The 27,609-nt window shown below is 36.0% G+C and overlaps 1 protein-coding gene and 1 pseudogene across 7 annotated transcripts in view; both read left to right on the forward strand.

The window, feature by feature from the left end:
• The window catches only part of NUBPL (NUBP iron-sulfur cluster assembly factor, mitochondrial), a 200,109-nt gene that overhangs the window by 78,528 nt on the left and 93,972 nt on the right, over positions 1–27,609 (forward strand). For 6 of the 7 annotated variants that reach the window (XM_059371241.1, XM_059371242.1, XM_059371243.1 and 3 more), the window contains 2 exons: positions 322–361; positions 452–542. In XM_059371241.1, coding sequence (XP_059227224.1) covers positions 322–361; positions 452–542 — 131 coding nt within the window. The remainder of the gene's footprint in view (positions 1–321; positions 362–451; positions 543–27,609) is intronic. The other variant, XM_059371244.1, reaches the window with a different exon arrangement.
• LOC132029183 (large ribosomal subunit protein eL39-like) lies at positions 690–1,044 on the forward strand (annotated as a pseudogene).

The following is a 27,609-nucleotide window of genomic DNA, read 5'->3' on the forward strand; positions in this document are numbered from 1 at the left end:
GATCATGCTCCTTGCCAAAGGCAGATGGTTAACTGACTGAACTGCCCAAACACCCCAGCTAGGTTGTTTCTTAATAAAATTGTATTCCAGCTGTTTATAGATGTGCATCTATTGGAAGTATTGGTTGTATGCTTGGTATAATGTTTAAACTATTGCAGATTTAGGTGGAATCAGTTGAAAGTTAAAGAGCAGCAGTATGAGTAGCCATTTGTATTTTTAATTTGATACTTTTTTTGGTTAATTTGACACTTTTTGTTAAAAAAAAGTCATTACGTTTATATATTCTAAAAGAGAGGGTTTTTTTTGTTTTTTAAATTTCAGGCAATCTAATGAGGCCTCTTTTGAATTATGGTATTGCTTGGTAAGTATATGTTACTTTTTTTATGCTACTTTTCAGAATAATGTTGATTAATATGTGTAAATTAGTTGCATTTTTGGTTTACTATTGCAGTATGTCTATGGGCTTCCTGGTTGAAGAGACTGCACCAGTTGTTTGGAGAGGCCTTATGGTAATGTCAGCTATTGAGAAACTATTAAGGCAGGTAAGAAAATTGCATTGAGTATCATTTTATTATTGGCACACGGTGGTTAATGCATTTGCTGATTGGAGAGTTGTTAAAATTTGTGGTCAGGTCTTTTTTCTCTTTTTCGCCGCCATCCTGCCACGTGCTGCGCGCTTTTAATTGACCATATCTTCTCACAAGACTTTCAGGATTAAGCGATTCCTGGCCAAGAAACAAAAGCAGAATCGTCCCATTCCCCAGTAGATTCGGATAAAAACTGGTTATAAAATCAGGTACAACTCCAAGAGGAGGCACTGGAGGAGAACCAAGCTGGGTCTCTAAGGCATCCCACATCACGCGATGACACACCTAATTGGCACCACGTATTTAATTAAGCTACTTGAGGATCATGTGTTCTATTCCATCACCCTGTAAACACCTTTCTGCCTGGCCAATAGATACCATTTATCAGCGAAAGATTTTTCTGTTACTATAGCTCTGCACTAGTGGGTTGGTTTGGTAATAAACGTGAGGCCTTTGAGCTGTAAAATAAATAAATAAATAAAATTTGTGGTCAGGTTTGAGATGTTTTGCAGAAGAATCCAGCTGATAGGGAAAAAAAAAAAAAGAATCCAGCTGATAAACTGAATATATAATGACTTCTGTGGTGCAAAGACCAATTTCACTGGTCTGTGATTTAATCTTCCCTATTGCTTAGGAGTAGGGAAAATCCTAACATCTTATTTTACATTATTCTTTTGCCTTGTTGAATCTGTTTTGAGACAAATCTATTTGATAAGTAATCTCTCTTCTTTAAATTTATGGTTAATCTCATCATGGCCAATGTTGGATTATAAGGGCAGTATAGAAGTTCTTGGATATAGAAAAATTTATGTAAATCATGCTCATTTTAAAATTGCTTAAGACCAAAATGAGGGGTGCCTGGGTGGCTTGAGCCGCTTCCTTCGGCTCGGGTCATGATCCCAGGGTCCTGGGATCGAGCCCCACATCGGGCTCTCTGCTCCGAGGAGAGTCTGCTTCCTCCTCTCTCTCTGCCTGCCTCTCTGCCTACTTGCGATCTGTCAAATAAATAAATAAAATCTTAAAAAAAAAAAAAAAAGACCAAAATGAAATTTTGTTTTATTTTGAGTATATCTGGCTCTATATTTATGTATATAATATCTGTCCAATCAGCTTAAATTTATCCTTAAGGAAGAGAACAGTTGATTGGATAATCTAAAAATATCAGATGGGCTATATGTTATTTATAGAAATAATTTTAATTTTTTTCTGGTAGCTGTGAATTTACAGTTAATTATGTTTTGGTAAGTACCATAAGTAATTTGGAATTTCTCTACCATTTACAGCAATTACCCTGATATATTCAGATTTCACTTTGGGTCAGGCATCATGCCATAGGTTGATAATTTCAATCATAGATATTTCTATATTCATTTCTATTTGTAAGAGTTGATAGCTGAAATATATCTTGGACTCTGAAACTCTTCTTTTTTCATTGTCACATCTTGTCTTCCTTCTGTGCTTGAGTTTTCATAAATGTGCTCTTTGATCTCTGGTCCCAGAATCCTCCTACTTACTAGTGCATTCAAGTTTCTCAGCTGCATTTCCTCCACTTTTATACTCAGATCCTAATTGGCTATTTCAGTTATATTCCCAACAATACCCCTTCTTTATCATTTCCTTTGTGACCTTGATCTTTATCCTTTATTTTTGTGAATTAACCAGTCTCTCTCTCTTTTTTTAAAGGAAATTATAAAACAGTCTTTATTTAGTTTATATTTTAAAGTTAGAATCAATAGAAATTTAGAAACACTGAAAGGAAAATTCTGATTTTGTCATCAGAATATTTTCAGTACTCATTTTTCCCCTCCTCTGTTAGTGTTGTAATTCTCAACAGGGAATGATTCAGATTTTCTTCTAAGCCTTATGGATGGCCACAAGAAGATAGTAATACTTCTACTTTCCACAGTGATCAGAGACTTAGAGACCCTAGTCAGTGATATGAGTCACACAGCTAAGTGTTTGTGTTCCCCTCTGAGGGATGCAGGATCCTGTCTTTAAGTGTCCTTTTTGAGTATTAAGTTCCATTTAAACCTCAGATTGCAACAGGTGGTGAAAACATCTCTACAAAGGAGCCCCTGAACGTGGAAGAGAGAGATCCATGTGCACATACCCTTAGGAGAGGGACAGAGGAGGTGTCCCATGGGAAAAGTGAGAGTAAACCTGACAGTACAAGTTAATTAGGCTGCAAAAAATTTTGCACCTAAAATTCAAACTTAGCAGTTTAGTAACTGCTTTTATAAATGAAGAAAACTTTTATTAGACTAGAAGTGGATGATCAAAAGTCTGAAAGAACCAGAATATATTGTTTTTTTCATTCTGTGAGGAATTGGGAAAGAGAAGAGGGGCAGGATTCCATTTCATATTCTCAGTCAATATCCCTCTATAACCCAGCCTCTTTTATCTACTGCTGATTACTGTCAGAGAGTGTAGAATAATTGTGTTAGTTGCTGGCAATATATACATTTTTGATTTCTGAATTCAGCTACACTCTCATCACTTTAGTCATCTGACATTATTCATGTTCTTCTCAACATTCATCAGATGCCAAGCTTAAAAATTATTTATGGAATTTGATAGTCTGGCTGAGGAGCTAGTGGAGATTTGGAGATTTGGCTCTCTGACACATAAATCATATAAAAGTCAGTTTACTTTGATAAGTGCTGAAAGTACATTTTTAGCAAACTTGCTATAAAATATCAGGATGGAAGATGGGGTGACAAAATGGCTCCTTTACTTATTTTATTAGAATGCTCTAGGTATTTCATAAGGCTTCTAAGATATTAGGTAAAATATTAGGATATTAGGACACTAGACTACATATTTATCTTGCAGTCTTTTGAAAAGTTACCATTATCATTTGCTCATCTTAATTGGAGCTTAAAACCTAATATTTTTGGACTACCCTGTGACCTGTACTGATCATGTCAACTGCTAATTAAGGAGTGTTTTGTTTTTGTTTTTTTGTTTTGCTTTAAAAAGTAGACCAGTTTTCGGAAGTTTAACAGCCCTTGTGAAAATTTACTATCTGGGTAGATGCTCTGTATCGCAGTTGATTGTGGAGGCTGCCTAATTCATTGGCTGATGAAAAAAATTTAATGTAATATATACATAAAAGAGTGTACAAATCATAAGTGTACACAGATAGATGGATTATCCCTAAGTGAAAATACCTTTATATTTTTTCAGGACATAACAAATAGAATACTAGTGTTCAAGTCATGTCTCTTCCTAGTTGGTGTTTTTGGGGGAACAAGATAAATACTTGTGGTCAGTCTGCCATATGAACTGAAAGTTCAGTATTTTCCCACCCCTGTCTCTTATATTTTATTGAGTTAGTTATATGTACTATGGGATGCAGAGATCTTACATGTATGGTTCAATTATTTTTGATAAATGTATATACCTGTATAACCACACTTCAATCAAGATAGAGAACATTTCCATCCCCTTACTACATTTCCTTGGGCTTCCTTCTGTTCAATCCCCCATTCATAAGCCATCACAGTTCTGATTTGTAGTATCATAAATGAGTTCTGTTTTGTTCTTATACTTCATATAAATGGAACCCTACAGACTGTATAGCCTTTTTTATCTGGTTTCTTTCTCTTAGCCTAATGCTTTTGAACATCATCCTCTTGTTGCCTATATCAGTAGTTGAGTACTTTCTATTACTGAGTAATATTGAGTTATAATACTCAGTAATAAAAAGTTATAGTGCTCAATATTACTCAATAATATTGAGTATTACTCAATTGAGTATTGAGTAATATTGAGCACTATAATACTCAATTGAGTAATACTCAATATTATTGAGTAATATTGAGTAATTACTGAGTAGTATTCCATCAAATGAATATAATCAAATATTGTTTGTTCTTCTGTTGATGGACATTTGGGTAGACTCCAGTTTTTGGCTAATATGAGTAATGCTGCTATAAATACTTATACACGGTTCATTAGAGTTTTAGTTGCTTCACATCTTGTCACTATTGCTGTGTCATTTTCTTCACTAGTGGGTATAAAATAGTATCTTCTTACTGTTGTATATTAGATATCACACTGTATCTTCCTTTATGAAGTGTCTATTCAAGTCTTTTGCTCATTTTTTTAATTGGCTCATTTTTCTTCTTGTACTTGAGTTGCAAGAGTTTTAATATATTCTTGCTGTGAGTCCATTGTCATTCCCAATATGTGTATTGGGAATATTTTTCCCAGTCTGTGGATTGCCTTTTGATTAACTGATGTTTTAAATTTTCATGAAATCTGATTTATCCAAAAAATTTTTTTCATGCTGAATGCTTTTTGTGTCCTCTCTAAGAAATCCTTGCCTATCTACCCCAAGGTTATGAAGATATTCTTATATATTTTTTCTCAAAGCTTTATAGCTTTGGCTTGCCCATCTAGATTTAAATTTTCTGTGGGATGTGAGATAAGGGTATATATTTATTCATAGTTTTGGTATAATAGCAAATACATTTGTTTTTTGTTCCTGGGTCCTGGTACAAAGCTCCTAAGACCCTTGGAATTTCCTGATGATAGGAATAGCTTTTGTAACTCATGTGGGGCCCCTTTTTGAGCACACCTGAGTTCAGGCTAGTAAGATGAATTAGGGTGGGGTCCCTGGATAATCTCAGGATGGGGCTGATCACCAGAAAGATCAACTGTTTAGAGGGTTAGGACTTTTAGCCCCCTCTGGGAAGGGGAAGGAGGGTGGAGTGCAGATTAAGCTCTGTGAAAACTCTTGATGAACTTCTGGGTTGGTGAGTGTATCTATATCCTGATGGGTTGTGCAAAACTAGCTCCCTGAAGACAGAAGCTTCTACGCTGAGGGCCTTTTTGGACCTCTCCCTTTGTATCTCTTCATCTGGCTATTTATCTATATCCTTTTAATACCCTTTATGATAAACTAATAAACATAAGTAAATGTTACTCTGAGTTCTGTGAGCCACTCTAGCAAATTAATCAAACCTGAAGGCGGAGTTCATGGAAACCTCTGATTTATAGCTAGTCAGTCCAGAAGCATGCATAGGTAACAACCTGAACTTGTGATTGGTATCTGAAGTGGTAGTAGTCTAGTCAGACTGAGCCCTTAATCAGACCTGTGGGATCTTATGCTGTATCCAGATAATATCGGAATCAAACTAATTGTTTGGAGTAGGAAAACACATAGTAGTTTATCTAGTTGTTCTAGCACCATTTGTTTTAAGATTTCATTTTCCCCATTGAATTGACTTGATACCTTAGATGAAAATAAGTGGAGTATATGTGTATGGGTTTATCTCTGGGTAATACTGTATTGTATTCCATCTGTCTTATTTAAGCCTTACAGCAAAACCATACTATCTGATATTTGTAGCTGTGTAGAAAGCTCAAAGTCAGAAGGTGTGGGTCTTCCAACTTTTTTTTTTTTTAAGATTAAAAGAACCTTCACTAGTTTCTTTTCCATTTCTGTATAAATTTTAGATTCAGCTTGTCAGTTTGTACAGAAAAGCATGTTGGTATTTTCACTACGTTGCTATTGAATGTATAGTGGAATAGTATTGAATGTATAGATCAGTGTTTTGTGAATCAAGATCCTGACAACATTGAGGCTTCTAATCCATGAGCATGGTATGTTTTTATATTTATTTAGATTTTCTTTGATTTCTTGGAGTAATATATAGTTTTTAGTATATTGGTCTTAGAGTTTTGTTAGATTTAGTCTGAATATTTTATGTTCTGAGATGGTTTTAGAATTGTATTTTGTATTTAATTTCAAATTTTTGCTGTTAGGACAGAGTATCACTTAAGTAGTATAGTAACTTTCTTAGGTATTTTATATGCACATTTAATAACTTTCTTAGGTAGTTTATATGCACGTGATTTAGTAACTTTCTTAGGTATTTTATATGCACATGATTATGTTGTCTGTAAGTAAAACAGCTTCACCACTTCGTTTCCTATCTATTTCTTTCATTTCATTTCATTTTCTTATTGTATTGCCTAGTAGAAAAGATGAGAGGTGATATCCTTGTCTTCATCTGGATTTGTAGGGTACAGTAACGGTAAGTATTTCATCTTAAAGAATGATAGTGGTAGGTTTTCACTGGTGACCTCTGACCTCCCTGTTCTTATTATGGATGGGCATTGAATTTTTTTCAAATGCTTTTTCCTTCCCATTTATTGAAATGATGATATGGTTTTTCTCTTTCATTTTATGGATTTGGTGATTGACATTGATTTTCTGTGTTCGGCCAACCTTGCATTCCTGGGATAGATTTTCCTTGGTCATAATATTTTAATTATTATAAGTAATATTGTAATTACTTCTAAAATATTGCTAGATTAAATTTGCTAATGTTTTATTAAGTTTTATGTCATATTTGTGAGGATATTAATAGTTTAATGTTAATTAATATTGATAGTTTTTTTTTTAAAGATTTTATTTATTTATTTGATAGAGAGAGATCACAAGTAGGCAGAGAGGCAGGCAGAGAGAGAGGAGGAAGCAGGCTCCCTGCTGAGCAGAGGGCCTGATGTGGGGCTCAATCCCAAGACCCTGGGATCATGATCCGAGTTGAAGGCAGAGGCCTTAACTCACTGAGCCACTGAGGCGCCCCTGGGGTTTTCTATATAGAGTATCATGTCATCTGCAAAAATGGAAGGATTATTTTTTCCTTACCAAGCTGGATGCCTTTTATTTTTTTCCTCTTGTCTGATTGCTGCGGCCAGGACTTCCAGCACTGTGTTGAGTGAATGTGGTGAGAATTGACATTCTTATCTTGTCCCTGATCTTACAGGAAAAGCTCTCAGTTTTTCCCCATTGAGTATGATGATAGTTGTGGGTTTTTTCATATATGGCCTTTATAATGTTAGCTATGTTCCTTCCATACCTGCTTTGTTTTGAGGGTTTTTATCGTGAATGGATGTATACTTTGTCAATGATTTTTTACTATACCTATTGAAATGATCATATGATTTTGATATTTTCTGTTGATGTGATAAATCATGTTGATTGATTTGCAGATACTGAACCATGCATCATGGGAATAAATCTTACTTGATTGTAGTGTACTTCTTATAAAATTAATTATCTTATAACAGTATAGTTTGCTTTACCACCTCCCATCCTTTGTGTATTGTTGTGATATATTTTATTTTACCTATTTTTTATTTTGAGAGAGAGAGTGGGGAAGGAGGGACAAAGGGAGAGGGAGAGAGAGAATCTCAAGCAGGCTTCACACTCAATGCAGAGCCTGACGTGGGGCTTTTTATCTCATGATCTGAGTCAGACACTTAACCACCTGAGCCACTCGGGTGTCCCTGTTGTGATGTATTTTAAATATATGTACATTATAGGGACACCTGGGTGGCTCAATCCTTTAGTGGTGCCTTCAGCTCAGGTCATGATCGCAAGGTTCTGGGATCAAGCCCTGCCTTCTGCTCCCCATTCATCATCCCCCTTCTTCTTCTGCCCCTCCCTGCTCATTCTCTCACTCTCTGTCCCAAATAATAAATAAATAAATAACCTTTAAAAAAATAAATATATGTACATAACAAATCTCACAATATGGTGTTAACTGGTTTATTTAAATAGTGATTCTTTAAAGAAACTAAGAAAACAGTCTATTGTAATTACACATAATTTGCTATATGTGTGCTTTTCATTTCTTTAGATTTGGGTTTCATCTGTCACTTTTCTTTATCCTGAAGAATTTTGTTTAGTGTCTTGTTATGTGGGTCTGCTGGTGAAGAATTTTCTCAACATTCATTTTATTATATCTTTTTTACCTTCACTGCATATAGAATTGTGTGTTGGTATTTTTTTCTTCAATTCTTTAAAGGTGCTGTTCCATTGTCACCTGTCTTTCATCATTTCCAATGAGAAATCTGCCATCATTTTTATAATTTTTCCTTGTGATTAATATATTTTTTTCTCTGTATACCACTTAAACGTTGATATTCTCCAGAAATATGCCCATAGCTCAGGAACTAAGGGCATGGACTCTGGAGCCACATTTGCTTGGTTCCAATCTCAGTTGCACATCTGATTGTTATATGTTCCTTGGGCAAAACCTGAGCTATAGTTTCCTTATGTATAAAATGGGGCTTATGGCAGTTAAGTAGTTGTGAAGATTCAATGATTTAATATGTAATATGATAAAAAGCATATTAAGTAACTCTAAGTGTGCCCTGTTTCTATTGTATTTTATTATTTGTAATACAAATTAGACTGTTTTTGTATGATTTAACATTAATCAGGGTGCATCTTCTTAGAGATGGCTTCTTAGAATTGCTTTATTCCCAGCTTTGTCAGATTCTTTCCCAGAGGTTTTGTGTTTCTCCAGTAACCTGGGGCACTTTCAACCTGAGGCAACTTTAAATTGACTTCTCTGTTGGAGGTTTTGAGACCAGTCTGGTGGTATAAATTCAGATGTGAAAGCTGCATGCTTAACAGCTTGCAATTTATCTTCTTATGGAGGTATTTTTCTGCTTTATACCAGTGCCCAATTGAGAGATGAACATTTCCTTGAAATTTATTTCTAAATTGTGGTTTTATATTTCATCTGTCTTTAGTTTAAGAGAGAGTAGTCCTTTGGGGCCCCAGCTGTATATAGGATTCTTGTATTAGATTCCTCCTCATCTTAGGTGTTTTTTTCCTCTTTCAGTGATTCATAAAATAAGGATTCATCATATATAGTCAGTGTGGTATTAGATTTGTTGATGTTAGGTATCATCTTTATTGTCACCATCATCATCATCCTCCCTGAGACACCTTTTCTATTTTCATAGCTTCAACTATATTAATTACAGCAAGAGAAAAGTAATGGGTTGAGGACTTCTGTTTGATTGACATTCCTAGTTTAGAGTAGGTGATTTTGTGGGAGAAAAAGAAAATAATAAAGAGGAAAAGAAGTACTTCAAGAAGTAGGAAAACAAGGATACTAATGTCATGAAAATTAAGTGTTTAGAGCAGTGGTTCTTCAACATACCTAAATATTAGAATCATTTGGGATTTTTAAAAAAGATTTTATTTATTTATTTGAGAGAGCGTGTACATAGAGGGAGAGGGAAAAGCGGACTCCCCACTGAGCAGAGAGCCCAATGTGGGTCTTGATCCCAGGACCCTGAGATCATGACCCAAGCTGAAGGTAGACACTTAAACCGACTGAGCTAGCCAGGTGCCCTTACCTCTACCTGAATCATGTAGGAACCTCAAACATTTCAGTTTTCAGGTCACACTCTAGACTGGTTAAATCATGAATTCTTGGTATGTAACCCAGGCATCAGCATTTTTGGAGTTCTCCAACTGATACCATCGTGTAGACAAGTTTGGGAGCCAGTGGTTTTCTAAGTTTTAAGAATAGGTTATTGAGAATGAGGCTTGAAAACAGGCAAGGAGATAATAGATGTTAGGTGGTTACTTGTAATCCTTTAGTAGAACAGTGAATGAAAAAAGTCATAGTGTTTTAAGAATGGATACATACAGCAAGACCATGGATGTAGAGGTATAGTCTGCTTGTTAGATAAAATTGGCCGTGCTGTGGGCTTTGAGGTGTGGAAAAGGAAAGGAAAATAGGATGAAGGCCTAAGGAGGCCCTTTTCATTTGCTTTCCATTTGAAAGCGCATTTCATTTGCTTTCCAAAAGAGGCAGCCATATCTGTTCCAAGGCGTAGGATACAATGAACAGGGACTGAAGACATAGAATGTGAGAGGATTACTGGGAAGGTCTTATTAGGAAAGAGTCAAAGGGAATAGGATTAAAAATTTATGTAAATGAATTAGTTTTGGAAAATAAGTCTAGTTCCATGTTTGGTGAGTAGAATGGAAAGAAGAGTAGATGAGGGAGCCCATTGTACCTGGTACTAAAAAGACAAGAATTACATTTTCTTTACATCTTCTCAGTGGAAGGAAAAAGATAGTTTACTCAATAGAGCAAATTTGATCCATAAATTTCAGTATTCATAAAAATTTTATGGGGAGCAAGTTGAAAATTCAGTTGAATTTTCAGTTGAAATCCAGGGGAGGAACCAAGAGTTTGCATTTTTAATAGACGATCCCAGTTGGCTTAACTAATGCTGGTGGTTCTAAAAGGTCAGGCTTAGGCATTCAACTGTCCAGAGGTGTAGTGCTTTTTAACTGCTTTTAAAATTAAAAAAGAGAGAGAGAGAGATGAAGAGATTAATGATAGGATCCCTATGTCGTCATAAAGCCCCACTAGATGCTAAATATGGTGAATTTTTAGTTTTGCTAAGTTTTTGTAATGTCTTTAGCAACTCTCTGAAATCTGAAAACTGACATGCAAACTTGTTGGATTCAGGATCAGCATGGCGGAAAGTCTAAAGGGGGAAGTAATTTAGAGCATTAATGAGGGAAATACTGAAATCTAGGCTTGATTTCCAGTCAAACAGTAGTGAGGAGGAATTAGGAGTATGGGTAAAATTGGAGGGATTAAATAATAGAAAATCACCTGTGATAAGAAGTGCTTCAGTAGCTAGGGAAGGAACTGGTGAAAAAAGTGACAGATCAATTGATTTTATTCTGAGAAGGGACATTAGAAAAGTTAGGCTTTTCTTTTTCTTTCTCTTTTTCTTTTCTTTCTTTTTAAAAAAAATTCAGATGGAATTGGAAAATGAGGTATTATTGAGGAAACTCAGGTTTCTATTCAAGTGAGAAAAATGTCAAGTATCAAGGTATCTCATGGTGGAGCAGTAATAGGGTTGCCAGCAGTTAATTTGAATATCAGATACACAATGGATAATTTTTGGTACAGGTATGTCACAAATATTGGTTGGGACATACACTAAAAAGTTTGATATTCAAACTTAACTGAATGGGGGGTCCTCTACTTTATTTGCTAAATCTGGCAATGCTAAGTGGAGGTGATGTTTTATAAGACACACAGGAAGGTGTATAAGAGTCAGGTTGGGAGAAGGTAGGCATGGTGGGGTTTTGAGTGTCAAAATATGAAGTAATGTCAAGGGAACGTTAGTGGAGAGTGGCAGGTGTGAGTAAATGAAAGAGGTATGCATTAAAATGGGAGATGGGGCAAGAATTATATTAGGATGGGGGAACCTTACTGGGATCATTCTTTGTAATTTGGTGAAGGAAGATATTTGGTCAACTTCTTTTACTGACATCTGGAGCTTCTTCTGGAGGATAACATATTTTTCTGCATACAGAATTGACAGTATAGGGAGTCTCATGGTTTCAACTTGCCAATGTCTAGTAATTTATAGGCATAATTTCACTCCATCTCCTTTCTGCTTCACTTGGTAAAAGGAAGGAAAGAGATCGAGGAATGAATATGATATATGTTCATAATGTTTTTGGTGTTGCATTGTGAAAAAGCATGTCAGTTTATAAAAATAGCAGTTAAATTTTATGATCAATTAAGATAATTAGGCAGATAAATGTTAGAATGTCATTTTGAGCACTGGATTTATCAGTGTGTCTCCTTTTTTATTCTCCTGAGTTTTGAAACAATTTCCTTTTATTTTCTATTTTGATTTTAAATAATTAAAAACAGAGACATCTAGTACATTTCATTCAATGAATATCTAATGTTTTAAATTCTTTTGTTGCTTGTTAAGATTACTGAGTAGTATTTTTTCTCCTAAATTGTGCTCAACATACATATCATTAGTTTTAACTCAAATGACTAAGTCTAGTTTTAGAATCTTTGAGTTTAAAAATGTGGGATATTGGGGAAAAATAATTTTAGATATTAGAAAGAGCACTACGGAAAGAAAAACTTCAAAGGCTAGTCTGGTGTCAGCTCCTGCTGTGGTCACAGTGTAAACCCTGGAGACCAGGGATTTGGCAGCAGTTTCAGTGCTTTTAGTTCAATCTCCAGTATCCCCAAATGCGATGCAGATGCCAGTTTTCTTCTCTAGGGTTCTGATAATGGCATATAATGAGTTGGTTGTTTCCTAGCAACTGAAGAAGCAGTTTTACTTTAGCTGATCCTGTGGTAGGAATGAGACATTTTCCCTTGATAGTTGGTATTAGTGATTTCCCTGACAATGGAATTTCACTTCTGAATAAGGAATGTTCTCAGCCTTTGGTTTCCTAAAGAATTTTGCTTTTGAGTGTGGGCTAAGCTCTGCTTAATCCTGTGTAAAGTGAAAAAAAAAAAAAAAAAAATTGAGCTCCCTAAGCACCTCTCATGGGAAGAGCCAAAGGAGTTTGATACATCATTTTTCAAATGGTAAGTGATTGTACAAAGAGCTATAATAGGTCTATTTTTCCCAGTGTTAAAGGTAATCAACAACCATTTTTTTTTTCTGTATTTGATGTTTGAGGTAACAGAGATTTATTAAGTATTGGCTGGCATGTTGTAGAAAAGATATATATGAAATTATATTACCAGTACCATTTCAAATACAAGGGAATATAACACAATCCTATTTTCTAATCTGTAACCCACTTGATTTCAAACTATTGAATACAAAAATGTTATGGTAATTATTATCATTATAGTTCACTTTAAAGTAAACCATTGAATAGTTCAGTGTTTAAATATTAGTAGTTGTAAAGCAGTAGTTGTAAGGTACCTCCAACTGAGTACTATTAGCAGTACTACTAAATCCAGAGGTCTTCTGATTCTTAAGTTAAATGGAGGCATGAGAAAATTATTATCAACGACCTTCTTTTAGTCATTCATAGTTTAAACAGTTTCTAAAGAAATACCCGTTTTTCTCCTTTGACATAACTAATAAATTATCTTTCTCTTCCAGATTTATATGTATATTAGGTTTCAGAAGTTCCCAAATGCTTAGGCAAAGAGATAAAATATTAAATGATGTTCTTAAGATAATTAAGTTAACCATATCTAAATATACCAAAAAAATTTGTTGCCTTGCATGAAAAGGTTTATAGACTACGCACTGACTGTATAGATAAAGTTACTGATTGTCGTCATTGTCAGTTTTGGGCATCTGACCTTCTTACTCATTCCTCTCTATGATTCTTGCATCATTGGATACTTAGCAGGTCTCATATTTAAAAATATTTAATAAATAAAAATACTTTACTAGGTCTCCATGAAGCATTAAGAAATAAAGAACACTAATTAGTTAATTTTTTCCTTAAAACCCTTTTAAACAAACACGAAACATATAAGTTAGTGCTCTTAGATTTCTTTGGAACTTCAATCTGAGGCTAAAGAGTCAAGTATGTTAAGCCTCTCTCCTTTCCCTTTAAAACTATAGATTAGTGAAGAAGGAAGTAGATATATAACTAAAGCCCAATTCTTTGAAATATTTTTCTGAGGCAGTATTATCTAGTAAATAGCTCAGTTTGATTAATCTGGTTTGATTGTGCATTCATTCATTCGTTCATTCAACAATGTATTGAGCTGGCATCATATAATTATTGCTGTACTTTTAAAATGTCATTGGGCTTTTCATCATCTGCAACAGGAGACATTTAGCAGTTACTGTAGAGGCATTGGTTAGATGCTGAGGACATATGGATGTATAAGACATAATTCAAAATTGTAAAATAAAGCTTTTAGTTACAGACCTAGTGTTAATTTATAGTCATAAGCAGGATATTTAGGTATATTAGAAATTTTGATGATTCTCAGATACTTTTTAACAGTGTTTTATTTCAGGCAGTTAAAGTTGGAACTTTGAGATCAAGTGTAAGTATTATCTAGTGTTGACCATTCTTGTTGGTGGTATTGTTATAGGATACCAGATTTCATGGATTCACTTGGGTTCTATGCCATAGAAGAAAACATGTGGTCTTAGCATTGAAAGAGAACATGTTCTGAGGAATTAGGCACAGCTTATGAATATTAATTGCTGGTTATTTCCTCTTATTAAAATGCTCTTCTTTTTCCAGTAATCAGAGGTGACATTCATGAGTACCTCCAACTCACTGTGATGCCTGAGTACTTAACACATGCAGTTTTCAATATTGTAATGTTCTTTTTTCACATGTTGTATTGTACATATCTATTGTACATACGTAAGAGGGAAAGCTAGTATAGTTTTTCAGATTGGTATCTTTTGTCCCCAGCCCTCTACCCAAGTCATTTTTTGCTGGGGTTTTCAAGAGTTAGTGTAGGTCTGGTCAGTGTCATTACTAATTTACTCTTCTATTCTGGTTCCTATTAGAACAGGTATAAAGATACTTTTCACCTGATAAAACTAAGTGACCTGAAGGTTTAAGTGGGTAATTTTATAAAAAAAACAAAAAAACAAAAAATAGAACGATAGAAATAAAGCAAGGAAAGCATTTAAAAAAAGAGAGTTACTGTTCTTCAGTGTCAACAACTGATATTCTCCTTTCTTACTCTGTGTAGTTTTGGTTTGGAGTAATTTGTAAGGCTGGGAGGGCCTTGACTTTTAGAGCTTCTTTTCTAACCTGACACCCAGGGAAAGCCTCCTGGTGCAGCCCTCTCATTATATATAGCTGAACCAAACTACCTTCTGCTCTATGTGAGTGATTGGCCTCATTGGATCAGCCCTAGTCCTGGTACCTTTGGAAGATGAAGGTACTTTTCTTTTCTTGGCCATGAATTCCTTGAATTTCTTACTTAGGTTTTAGGCCTTTCTGTTACATCTTGTTCTTCCCTGGGTGCAGGAACTAGCAAGTCACTTCCTCTTCTCCCATTTGGTGTATCATTAGCTCTTTTTTCATACCAGTCCTCTTCTTTGGCAAGGTTAGGCTTCTTTACCTATCTAGTTACATGTCCTTCTTACCCAGAACTTTTAAATATGCTATTGGGTTTCTCATCTATGATCTTTCCCTTTCCCTTTCTTCCCAGTTCAAAGCTTTTGTTTACTTTGGATGGATCTTTTGATCTGAGTGAAAAACAAGTTCTCAGCTCATTTATAGGCTAACCCATGCTCTAAGAATGATTGAAGCCATGGGCTTAGATTACCGGTTTTACTTCTCTGTCACTGGCTCAAGTGCTTCCTAAGGAGGGGTGTGTGGGACCTTGCCCTGATTTTATCCCTTCATATCAATTTTCATTCTTAGCGGTGAACGTAAAGAATCAGAAATCTTACTTTCAGGGCATAGAATGGGAAGAGGGACACAACTTAATTATCGGATCAAAATGAGTTTTAACAACAGATTTCATTTATGATTGTTCTGGCATCTCAATAAATGAGTTAGGACAATTAGGAAACCAGAGCATCTGGTGCCTGACTCTGAAAGGGGAGTAGGAAAGGAAGTAAAAAGAAAGAGAAAGGATAAGCAGGTACCAAGTAATCAAAGTCAGCATTGTGATTTAAACTTGGCCAATGTTTCATTGATGAAGCAAAGGTGCTTAAGTATTGATTTGTGTGACAACACAGAGAAACTTCCCATTTCCTTCTTTCTGGCCCAGGAGAAGTATTTACCAGAGGGCAGTCTAGAGGTCCTGGGATAGTTCATATAAGTGTGAGCTCTAACTAGAGCTCTGACACAAGTACAAAGAATGCTGACTTGTTTATAACAGAACTGATAAAATGGACTGTCTCATTTAATTCAACGCAGCAGTCAAAATTAGTGCAAAAGGAAGCACTAATAGAAAAATGTGCCAAGTCAGTGAAATACATCGATCAAAGGGGGATAGAAGGATGGCAGACACAATTCATTAGCAAAAGCTGGTAAGGCTAAAATAATTTGCCTTAGAAAATGAATAAATTAAAAGGCCGGTTCCCAAACCCTTATAATATCCTATTTCTACCTTGAACACTTTGGAATCCTAACTTTTTCACTCTTTTGTCTTATTGATACAGATCTTAAAGATTTAATCTACATTGATTAGAGGGAGGGCCTTGATTTCTGTAGTCATGATCAGGGAGCATTAATAAAAGATCACATAATGGAATGCCTAGGTGGCTCAGTGGGTTAAAGCCTCTGCCTTTGGCTCAGGTAATGATCCCAGGGTCCTGGGATCGAGCCCCACATCAGACTCTCTGCTCCCCCCCTCTCTCTCTGCCTCCCTCTTTGCCTACCTGTGATCTCTGTCTGTCAAATAAATAAATAAAATCTTAAAAAAAAAAAAGGTCATGTAAGTTTACTTATTGGGCCCTTAAGAATCTTAGACCTGTGGTCCCTGTCAGTTGGTCAGGGGTTGCCCCATCTCAGGTGCAGATGGGGAGTCTTAGTTGGGGTAGATTTAATATTTAACTCTAACCCCATCTAAGGGGTTAGAGTTAAATATTAGAAGCCTGCCAAAGCTATTCAAATTCCAACAAGGTTTGGATCCCAAGCAGGTTATGAGGGAGTTGTGGATACTTTTGAGGATTTCATGGGATTATGACCCTTTATTATTACTTAGGCAGATACTATATTTAATTGATTTTAAGATACATGTATTTCAAATTTTCATATCTCTGAATTGGATTATGTTCTATAATCAGCAACATCTTGGCATTATATCAGTTTAATTATTAACTTTTTCTCTTTGTTAGTATATAAAATAATGGGTGGTATATTTTATAATCTGTGGTATTTTCTATTTGATGAGACGCATTAATTATTTTGTTGTGATTACTTTAATGCATTTGAATTGTATTCTCGCCTTTTCCACAATCACTGCAGAGTGATTCCATGTCATTCATTTTGGTCCGGTGGCTCTCTTTTGGGAGGGAGGGTGTTTGTTTGTTTGTTTGTTTGTTTTAATCAGGGACTCAATCCCCAAACCCTGGGATCATGACCTGAGCTGGAGGCAGATGCTTAACCGACTTAGCCACCCAGGCGCCCAGTTGTTGAAGGACTGTATTAAGCTGCTGGTGGCAATTTTGGCAACCTGTTCATTCTCTTTCATTCCTCTATCACTAGCTTAATTTTCCTTCTCATTACTTACTCAGAGACTGCCAGAGTATTCTTCCCAGTATGTAACTCAAATGATGTCAGTCATTTCAAAGACTATCAGTATCTCCCTATTTACTTATTAAAGCGACCTACCCTCTAACTTTATTCATTCTTTCAATGGTTAGATTTTAGACAGATTGTGATTAAAGAAGACACAGAACCTGTCACTGTAGATTCTTTTCTTTCCTGTGAACCTTCACGTACTGAATTTTTAAAAAATTGTCAATGCTCTGTATCTTTCATAGTTTGAAAATAATGCAGTACTAATTTATATTCGTAGATGGTTATATGTAATACTTGTTTTATAAAATATTGGTTCATTTTATGCTGATAAAAGGAAATGACTTGTGATCAATTAAAACGTTTTCAAAACTTTCTTTTTTGTGTTTACGCTAAACCTATGCATATATTTATAGGTACAAGTATGTTAGAACTAATTAGTTTATCTTGATAGAGTTTTAAATTTGGTATATTAGTTTTTTGAATGTAGACAACATGAGATTAAATAGGTTGAATTAATGTATTAACCTTAGATAATTCCATACTACTAAAAACAGCTACCTGTTGTCGGGTACTTATTAGGTGTAAATACTGTTGATCTGTATTATCTCATTTAATCCACACAATTCTGTATAATAAATACTATTGTTACTTTGCCCAAATGAAGAAACTGAGGCATTAAGAGCCCCATAAGTAATTTCTGATTCTGTAAGCTAAGTTTTTTAACTATCAACTGAAGTTTCAAAAGGTTCAAGTTTTCACTTTCATATTATCTTAATATTATTGAAATGCTAATTGATGTTATTAAGAACTTTCCTTTGTCAATTGACTGCAGATTTTTTATTTTGTACTTTGTACATTATAAGACATATTTGAGACAATGTCTTTGCAATCTTTTAGCTCTGCTATTCATTATTTAAATGCCACTTTTCAGTCTCCCTCACTGCATTTTATTAATTTAGATGATTTGTTACTTTGGTGCAGTTTTATATGGAGATGAGTTATAAAGTCTTTTTAGTAGTGTTTGGCAGTGAAAAGTTTGACAAACATGTTTATGTTATGATGTCAGTAACTGTAGTAATATAAGTTATTTATAAACTGTAGTAGTTATAAAATGCTTTTTATTAATTAAAAAATTGAATTGTTTTATAAATATCCATTATTTGGACTGAATCATACTTCACTGAGGTACGATGGCATTTCCCAGGCAGTTATCTAAAAAAGCTATACTTTAGTAAAAGGAAATGACTTTCTCTCTCAGTGACATAGCTGGTGTTTATTATATCCAAATTAAAACACAATAGTACTTTTCTTAGTATTTAATTGTTGAGACTTCTTTACTGCTTAGTGAAATTTAGGGAAACACTCAGCCATTAATAGTTCAGTAGACTAGTTACTGTTCTAGTAATTTCAGTTAGACATTTTCAGCTCTTGAAAGCTCAGGTAGTGAGTTCTTTTTAAGTAATTCTTTTCACCTTGCAAACAGATTTATTTAGACAGAACAGATATTACAGAGAGTTTAGATCAAATATGAAGTTACAGGGCATAGTTCCCACAAGACTGACCTCACTTCTGACTCCAGTTACAAATTTAGGGATTGCCGAGACCACCCTTAAATTTAATAATTTGCTAGAAGGATTCACAGAAGTCACTGAAAGGTCTATACTTATGTGTATGGTTATTACAGGGAAAGGAAACAGATTAGAACCAATTAAGAGAAGAAGCACACTGGGCAGCATTTGGGTAATTACCAAATGCAGAGCGTCCATTGTCTTCTTCCTGTGATGTGAGGGCACATTACTTTCCTGGTCTTGATGTATGATGTTATATGTTGAATATATCCAGGCAAGGAAGCTCACCTGAGTCTCGGTTTTTAGAATTCTTTTTTTCTTATTCTTTTAATTAAAATATTTTTTAAAATTATGAATTTTTAAAAGAAAATTTAAAAATTAAAAAATTTTAATTCAGTTAATCAACATATAATGTATTATTGGTTTCAGAGATACAGGTCTGTGGTTCATCAGTCTTATATAATACCTGGTGCTCATTATATCACTTGGTCTCCTTAATGTCCATCACCCAGTTACTCCATTCCCCCTACCGTTTGCCCCTCCAGCAACCCTCAGTTTGTTTCCTATGATTAAAAGAGTCTCTCATGGTTTGTCTCCTTCACTGGTGTCATCTTGTTTTATTTTTTTCTTCTTTTCCCCTATGATCCATTTTTTTTTTCTTAAATTCCATGTATCAGTGAGATCATATGATAATTGTCTTTTTCTGGTTGACTTATTTCACTTAGCATGATACCCCTAGTTCCATCCATATCATGGCAAATGGCAAGATTTCATCTTCTTGATGGCTGTGTAATATTCCATTATAGATATATATCATGTCTTCTTTATCCATTCATCTGTTGATGGGCATCTGGGCTCTTTCCTTAGTTTGCTGTTGTGGACATTGTTGCTATAAACATTGGGGTGTAGATACCCCTTCAGATCGCTACATTTGTATCCTTGGGGTAAATACCCAGTGATTCAGTTGCTGGGTCATAGAGTAACTGTATTTGCAACTTTTTGAGGAACCTCTATACTATTTTCCAGAGTGGCTGCACCAGTTTACATTCTCACCAACAGCGTAGGAGGGTTCCCCTTCTGCATCCTCACCAACAGCTTCCATTTCCTGATTTGCTAATTTTAGCCATTGAAACTGGTGTGAAGTGGTATCTCATTGTGGTTTTGATTTGTATTTCCCTGATGCTGTGTGATGTTCAGGACTTTTTCATGTGTCTGTTGGCCATTTGGATGTCTTCTTTGGAGAAATATCTTTGTTGGAACTCTTGTCATATGGTCATGATTGATTGTACGTATGGCTGATCTCAGTCTTTAATCTCTAGCTGCTCCAAGTATGACCCAAAGCCACCCTAAATTACATTGTTATTGTCCGGCTAGCCCAAGGCACTGGGTGAACAAAGACTTTAGAGATTACTTCCTAGAAGCTGGTAAAAGGCCACTTTTGGGGGGAGAGGAGGTTTGCTTTTTTGGGCAAGGTTAAATTCTATACAGATACTGTGTGTATAATACTTGTTTATAGAATGAATTTGTGTCTGAGGCTAAATCTAGTGTGTTAGAAACACTGGGAATGTCTAAGTATTTTAACTCAGAATGGGAATTTCTGGAAATTATAGTTGGTCTGAGCGTGGCGTTTTCCAGCCAGAGAGATTTCTGGGAATGCTTTGGGTATCTTGAGGCCTGCTGATTCTGCTATACCCCCATATTCCTGTCACTCTTGTTAACTGCCCAAATATAAGCCTCTCTGATCATTAAAAAAAAAAAACAAAACTCTTTTTTATAATGTTTAGGATTCCCTTTCTCCTAAACCTATAACTTCCTTCCTCTTCTTCCCAAATTGTTGTTTTGAGCTCTAGTTTCTATTAAATGCATTCTCCTTAATAACCTTAACTGAGAACTCCTCATTCTCTTTGCCCTAACTGAAAACTGCTATTCTTTGTAGACACTGCTTTTCACAAAGTTTTCTTAAATGGATGCAGCTCATTCTTTACTCATTGTCTACATGTGGATTTAGGGTGAGATTTTGCATATTCCTAGGGCAACTTCTGTTCTAGCTCTCCTCCATAATCATATTCTTTTTGATAATTATGGTTATTAAAAGTTTAATCACCTTTTCCCTCTCTTCTTTGATCACCTTTTTCATTTCATTTCTTAAAGACAGTGACACTGATGAGGGAGCAGGAGGCTGGCTGAGGACAAAGCAAAAGCTGGCGCCTTGCACCCCCCCTCCATAAGTGTAGCATCCCTCAGGCAGCCCTGACTGCCATGAACAATAAGCAAATAGTTAACTTGCAGAGCTCACAATCCTGCTAGACAGGAGTCTCCCTTGGCTTACAAATGTCCTAAATCTCACTAACAAAGACGATTGATAGCAGGATTGTGACACCCCACCAAAAAGTCTCCCAACTATCTTAATGTTAATGGCCGGTCTAAAGACAACACTGATCCAGCAGCAAGGGCAAGGCCTCCGGCAGGCCTGGAACATCCTGGCACCTTGTAGGCCCTCTTTAGCATATGAAAACTCCACTGAACCCTCCCTTCCCCTCACCTTCCCCCAACAGCAGGGTACATAACCTGCCATCCCTCACAACCCGGGGCAGCAGCTCTTCCTGCCCACGGGTCCTGTCCCCGTGCTTTAATAAACCACCATTTTGCACCAAAGATGTCTCAAGAATTCTTTCTTGGTCGTCGGCTCCGGACCTCAGCCCACCAAACCTCACCTAGGTTCTAGAACTTCATCAACACTTCCTTTTCAGCCACCATCTTGGTTCCAGCCACCATCTTGGATGACTTTAGAGTTTATGTACATTAACTCTGATTAATATCCTTAGCCTTTCAATTTCTTCACTTTCGTAGTATGAGTTCCCTCAATCTTTGTTCTGCTTCAGCTATCTGTTTTCATGGTATACCCTCAATCTTGTCCTCTGGTAGAATTCATTGTCCTTATCTTACCATATTGTCTCATCCTTTCTTCCCTCTTATTATGGCCACTGTACCTTAGGTTCCTTGGCTGTCCCACTCTGTCTGTCTTTTCATACCTTTGATTTCTTTCCTAACAAAGATTTCATGACACACTATTTCACTACCTTACTGATAACTTCATCTCCTTTGTACCCTTGTCTTTCCATTGTACCACCTACCTCAAATCCAGTCTAGTTTGGATTCAGCATTCTTTCTCTCTTCTTCCTCTCAGGCTGCTGGGTGCTGCTGGAGAAGTCCTTAAAAATGGCAGTCTGAATTAATGATTTCTAAAATTGAATCTTCTGTTGTCCAGTAATCCCTGAGAAGTTTTTTTTTCTATTCTTTTTTTTCTCTCTCGCCTAGAAACCTGTTATCTTCATGAGGACTACTGAAAAATCTACTTTGTTATTCTGAAGACCTCTGTCCTTCGCTGTATCTTCCCCTTGACTTTTAGATTGATCTGATTTTCTGCTTGACAAAGAAAATTAAATTTATGTGGTACAAACTCTTTCAAGTCCTGTGCAGCCTTCTTACAAACTTACCTGTAGCTAAACTCATTCTGACCTCTTCCTTTTTGTGTCTCTGGTTTCTTTCTCTGATAACTCTTTCACATAAGTATTTAAACATGCATGTGGCAGACAGTATCGACTGACTATGTAAAAGTCATTTCCACCTTCATCTCCCTAACTTCCTCAAAATAGAGTCTGGAAAGTCGTATAGTTACTCAGATTCTCTTGTAGCTAGGAAGAGCCAACCATGTGACCTAGTTCTAACCAATGAGACATGAGGGAAAGTCAGATGTAGGGAATGGGGCTCTGGGTAATGTGTTTTGCTTCCTAATAGAGGGTCTAGGTTTATAATTCCCCTTTCTTTTTTTCTCTTTTTTTTTTTTTTTTAAATTTTTAAATTATTTATTTGACAGAGAGAGAGAAAGATCACAAGTAGGCAGAGAGGCAGGCAGAGAGAGAGTAGGAAGCAGGCTCCCCTCAGTCAGAGAACCCATTGTGGGTCTCGATCACAGGAGCCTGAGACCATGACCTGAGCTGAAGGCAGAGGCTTAATCTACTGAGCCACCCAGGCACCCTGTAATTCTGCTTTCTTTTTGTTGGAAATATATTGTACGGACATGATGCCTGGCAGTGGTATCCATTTTGTGGCAGAGGTTGGTCTGGTGACATCACAAAGATTCTGACAAAACCCTAGGGGTGTCTACTGACTTTTTGTTAAATAAGCAATAAATGTCCCAGGGGTTTAAGCATTGTTTGCTATGTTTTCTGTTACTTGCAGCCGAAAGCATTTTAACTTACAAAGGTTTCTTCCCCACAAAACCAAGAATAAGCAACTCTATTTTTGACTCCATTAGATACTAGTCTAATTTTCCTTCTCTGTTGCAGCCAAGCTTCTTGAACGAATTTTCTGAATATGTCTCTGTTTTATCTTTCATCTACTTTTATCTATATTTATCTTTACCATGCATTAGCCAGGGTCGTCAGAGGGTTTGCTTTTTTTTTTTTTAAACGCTTTGTTTACCTTTCAGTTCTTATTTTAATTGATCTTTCTCTCTACAGTATTTGATCAGTTAGCTTTAATCTTTAAATACTCTTCTCCATTAGTGTCCATCACATTGCATTCTCCTATGCTATATACTTTTTATTGTCTCTTTCCCATTCTACTGTATAGTTTCTCTTCCTCTACTAATTTTTAAAATATTAGTCCTCAGCACAGGTATAACTATCCCAATTTTACAGGCCTAGAGACTAAGTGATCTTAGGTCATATAATTAGTAAATAGTGCAGCCATCATTTGAAGAGAGTATAAAGGTTTTATAATTCATCTCTTGGAATCTCTGTGATCTTGTGCTTTCCTTGGGCAATATCATTCATTCCTGAAACCCAGATACTTACGTTCATCCCCAAAATGTCTCCTGAGTTGTACAAACACCTATCACAAGTGCAACTCCCGGCTGGGTATCTCTGCTTGACAGTCATATTGATACCTCAAAGTCTGGAAATCCAGATTAGAACTCTTCATTGTCCTGCACATGTGTGACCCTCCTCCTTCCTTACTTGTGACAGAGACTGATGGACATTATCATCCACGTAGCTGTAAAGACCAAAATCCTGGGTGTCATCTTTGACTCATCCTTTTTCTCCCACTGCTCATATTCATTGTGTCCTGTTCTCCCATCTCTTTTGCTGTGCCTACCCCCAGTGTAGTTTACCCTTATCTCTCTCCCCAGGAAAGCTGTAACACTCCACATCTATATCCCTGTGTAATCTGAAATAGTCCAACTAATCTTTCTTTCTTTTTTTTTTTTTTTAAAGATTCCATCCATTTATTTGCCATACAGAGATCACAAGTAGGCAGAGAGGCAGGCAGAGAGCCCTGAGCCACGGAGCAGAGAGCCCGATGTGGGGCTCCATCCCAGGACCCTGGGATCATGACCTGAGCTGAAGGCAGAGGCTTTAACCCACTGAGCCACCCAGGTGCCCCCTGACTAATCTTTTTTAAATGCAGATCTCATCATGTTACTTTCCTGATTTAGACTCTTTAGTGATAACTTGTCACAGTGACACTGTGTTGTCTCCGGGCCTTTGTACATGCTCTTTCCTCTTCCTCTATCTTCTCTGCCTGCTCCCTGTTGCTGTTCATTCCAGATAGTGCTCTGTGGTAGTTCTATGTTTTCCCCCAGCATAGCTAAAAAATCCTTTTGTTCATTTTGTGAAATTTGAAATAATTCTGTTGCATTCCTAGGAATTTCAAATATTGAATAGTTTGCTTTTAATTTGTGTCTCCTTCCCCCTTAATCCAAGCCCTCAAAAACAAAATAGAAACTCAAGTCTGTTTAGCTTTATGCTTCTCCAAGCAAGCTGACATTGCCTAACTTGAGAATCGATTATGTGCCAAAAGTCAGCTGATGCTGTTTGGGGGAAAAAAAATGGCATTTGCAGCCTTCAGCTCTAGCCACTGAACCTGACAAGTTCTGACATCTCTTCTCTTGGCTGCCTCTTACTTCTTTTTCTGTTTCCATGGAAATGGACATCAGATCACAGAAACATAGTAAGATACTGGTGGCTAATTGCTGTTGCAGATTTCTGAATTCTCTTTGTTTGTGGAGTGATTATTTTAGTGACTCTTTCCCTCTATGCAGTATGTGGTAGTTAGCTAAAACATCTAAGGCAGTTTCTGGATTTGAGAGCCAGATGATGTTTCCCAAGTTTCACTAATGAGTATCCTAAAATGTATCCTCTATTTCAGCTCTCAGAGAAAATATATTTTAATTTAAGAACTGTAATCTTGTCAGAATAGAGCACTCAATTTCAAACCAGGAGATCTGGCCTTAGTCCCAGATCTTCTCTTGTCTCAGTTTGACCTTGGTCAATTTTGTTATATTTATTCAATGAACCCATTGCTACTACTTAGTCCTGAGGCTTATTTACAAGTTTGTCCTAGAGAAAAGACTGCCTCTCTACCAGTATGTTTTTTTTTTTCCAGTATGTTTTAATAGAAAAACATAGAAATAAGATATGCAACTAATTTTAGTTAAGGAAATCAAACAAGGTTTCTAGACATCTAAAATGGAAAAATGCTTTTAATTCCAGCTCTATTTTCAACTTCTGTAACATGGTTAGATAAGGCTTGTCATATGGCTAGAAAAATTAACTTGAGAATCTCTTTTTAATGTACATGTGGTTTCCCAAGACACATACATCCTATCCTATGGCAAAGTAAAGTGATTAAATTTATAGTTGAAATATTCTGTCCATTTCCTATTTAATGAAGAAAGTTATTACATTGCTTAATTTGTATTTTATTCACATCAAGGATGTAGGAAGATTTGCCACAGCCATATGCCTCTATAGTCGGCTTATCTCTGCCAGGTCAGGATTTCCTTGTAAATCTAAATTTAGAACTTGGAAAGCCAGGTTTTGTTAAGTGCAAGAAGGGACTTCCATGTACACATAAAAGAGATTAGTATTGCTGAGCCACTTCTTCAGCATATAGTGTCTGCTTTTTATCAAATGTACTTGAGTAATTGAAATTGAGTATGATCAGAATAAATCTGTTTTTGCATGACTACACAGAATAAAATACAGGTTTATACCGAAGTCCCACTTGGTAGTTGCCTGTGTACAGAAAACAAACCATACATGAGAAGACATTATTAATAATTTAAATGGGAAGTAATCCATTTTATACTGTGTAACTGTGGTAAATCTTTCCAAAAGTGAAAAAAAGCACTGCTTTAATCAATTTGCTGTGAATTTAGTTTCCTATAATGAACCTGCAGTAGAATTGGGGTCTGGTCGTGTCAGACTCCCTCTGTTTGTGACATAGCTGTAGGCTTCAGTAGATTACCACAGGTCCCAGCACTTAAGGTACAGTGCTTTAGAACAAAAGTTTAAGTAAAAAATATTCCACAGTTGTTGTAGGTAATCAGAAAAAGAATGTTTGGGGCACCTGGGTGGCTCAGTGGGTTAAGCCGCTGCCTTCAACTCAGGTCATGATCTCAGGGTCCTGGGATCGAGCCCCAGCAGCAGGGAGCCTGCTTCCTCCTCTCTCTGTTCTTGCCTCTCTGCCTGCTTGTCACCTCTCTCTGTCAAATAAATAAAAAAAACCTTTAAAAAAAAAAAAAGACAAAGAATATTCAAGAAAGAAATTATAATGGCCTACTACCCTGCTATCAAATTAAGTCTCTGTTGACTTTTTGGCATATTCTTTCACTTAGAAAAATTCTATCAACATATAAAACAGAACTGGAAAAAAATTGGGATAATGCTATATGTGCTGCTTTGTAAAAGCCTACTGACTTCATTTCCCATATCATGAACATTTTACCTTGGTGTCATGTATTCTTTAAAAATGATTTTGGGGCACCAGATGGCTCAAGCATTTGAGTGTCCAACTTTTGATTTCAGGTCAGATCATCTCTCAGGGTCATGAGATGGAGCAGAGCCTTGCGTGGGTCTCCACAGTCACAGGGAGTCTGCTTGAGATTCTCTCCCTCTCCCCCTCCCCAACTGTCACATGCACTCTCTCTCTCAAATAAGTGAGTAAATCATTAAAAAAGTAAATCTTTAAAAAACTATTTTAAGAAATACATAATATACTATCACAAATGATTCCATAATTTAACTTTTAAGCTAATAATCGATATTTAGATTGTTTTCTTATCAACTTCTTTGAACAGGAGCCTATAAACTTTCTATATCCTTTCAGTCAATATGGAAAGTACCTAAATTATCTGGTTTTCCTGGCTGGTACCTCAGAAATTTTTACTTTGTTTTATTTTAGTTTGCCATATCTCACACTTAATCTAAATCTTACCAATATTATCTCCAAAATACCTCTCGAATTTGTTCCTTCATCTCCATTCTCACTGTGATTGCAGTTGTTAAGTCTTCATCATTTAAGTTGAATTATTGCAGTAGTCTCATATCTTTTTTTTTTTAAGTAGTAGTCTCATATCTAACTGATCTTTTCTACTGCTGATCTCTTCTTTCAGTATATTACTTATTGTCAAAATTGTCTTTCAAGAGCATAGATATGGTCATATGTTACCTGGCTTTAACGTCTTTGATATTTTCCCCAGTGTCTGCTGCATAAAGTTTAACTTCTTAGTCTGATATTCATGGGTATTCATATTTTGACCCTGTCTAACCCTTTAACCTAATTTTTCTCTTCTCCTTTTCAC

This window comes from Mustela nigripes, chromosome 13 (genome assembly GCF_022355385.1).
Source record: "Mustela nigripes isolate SB6536 chromosome 13, MUSNIG.SB6536, whole genome shotgun sequence".
Taxonomy (NCBI): domain Eukaryota; kingdom Metazoa; phylum Chordata; class Mammalia; order Carnivora; family Mustelidae; genus Mustela; species Mustela nigripes.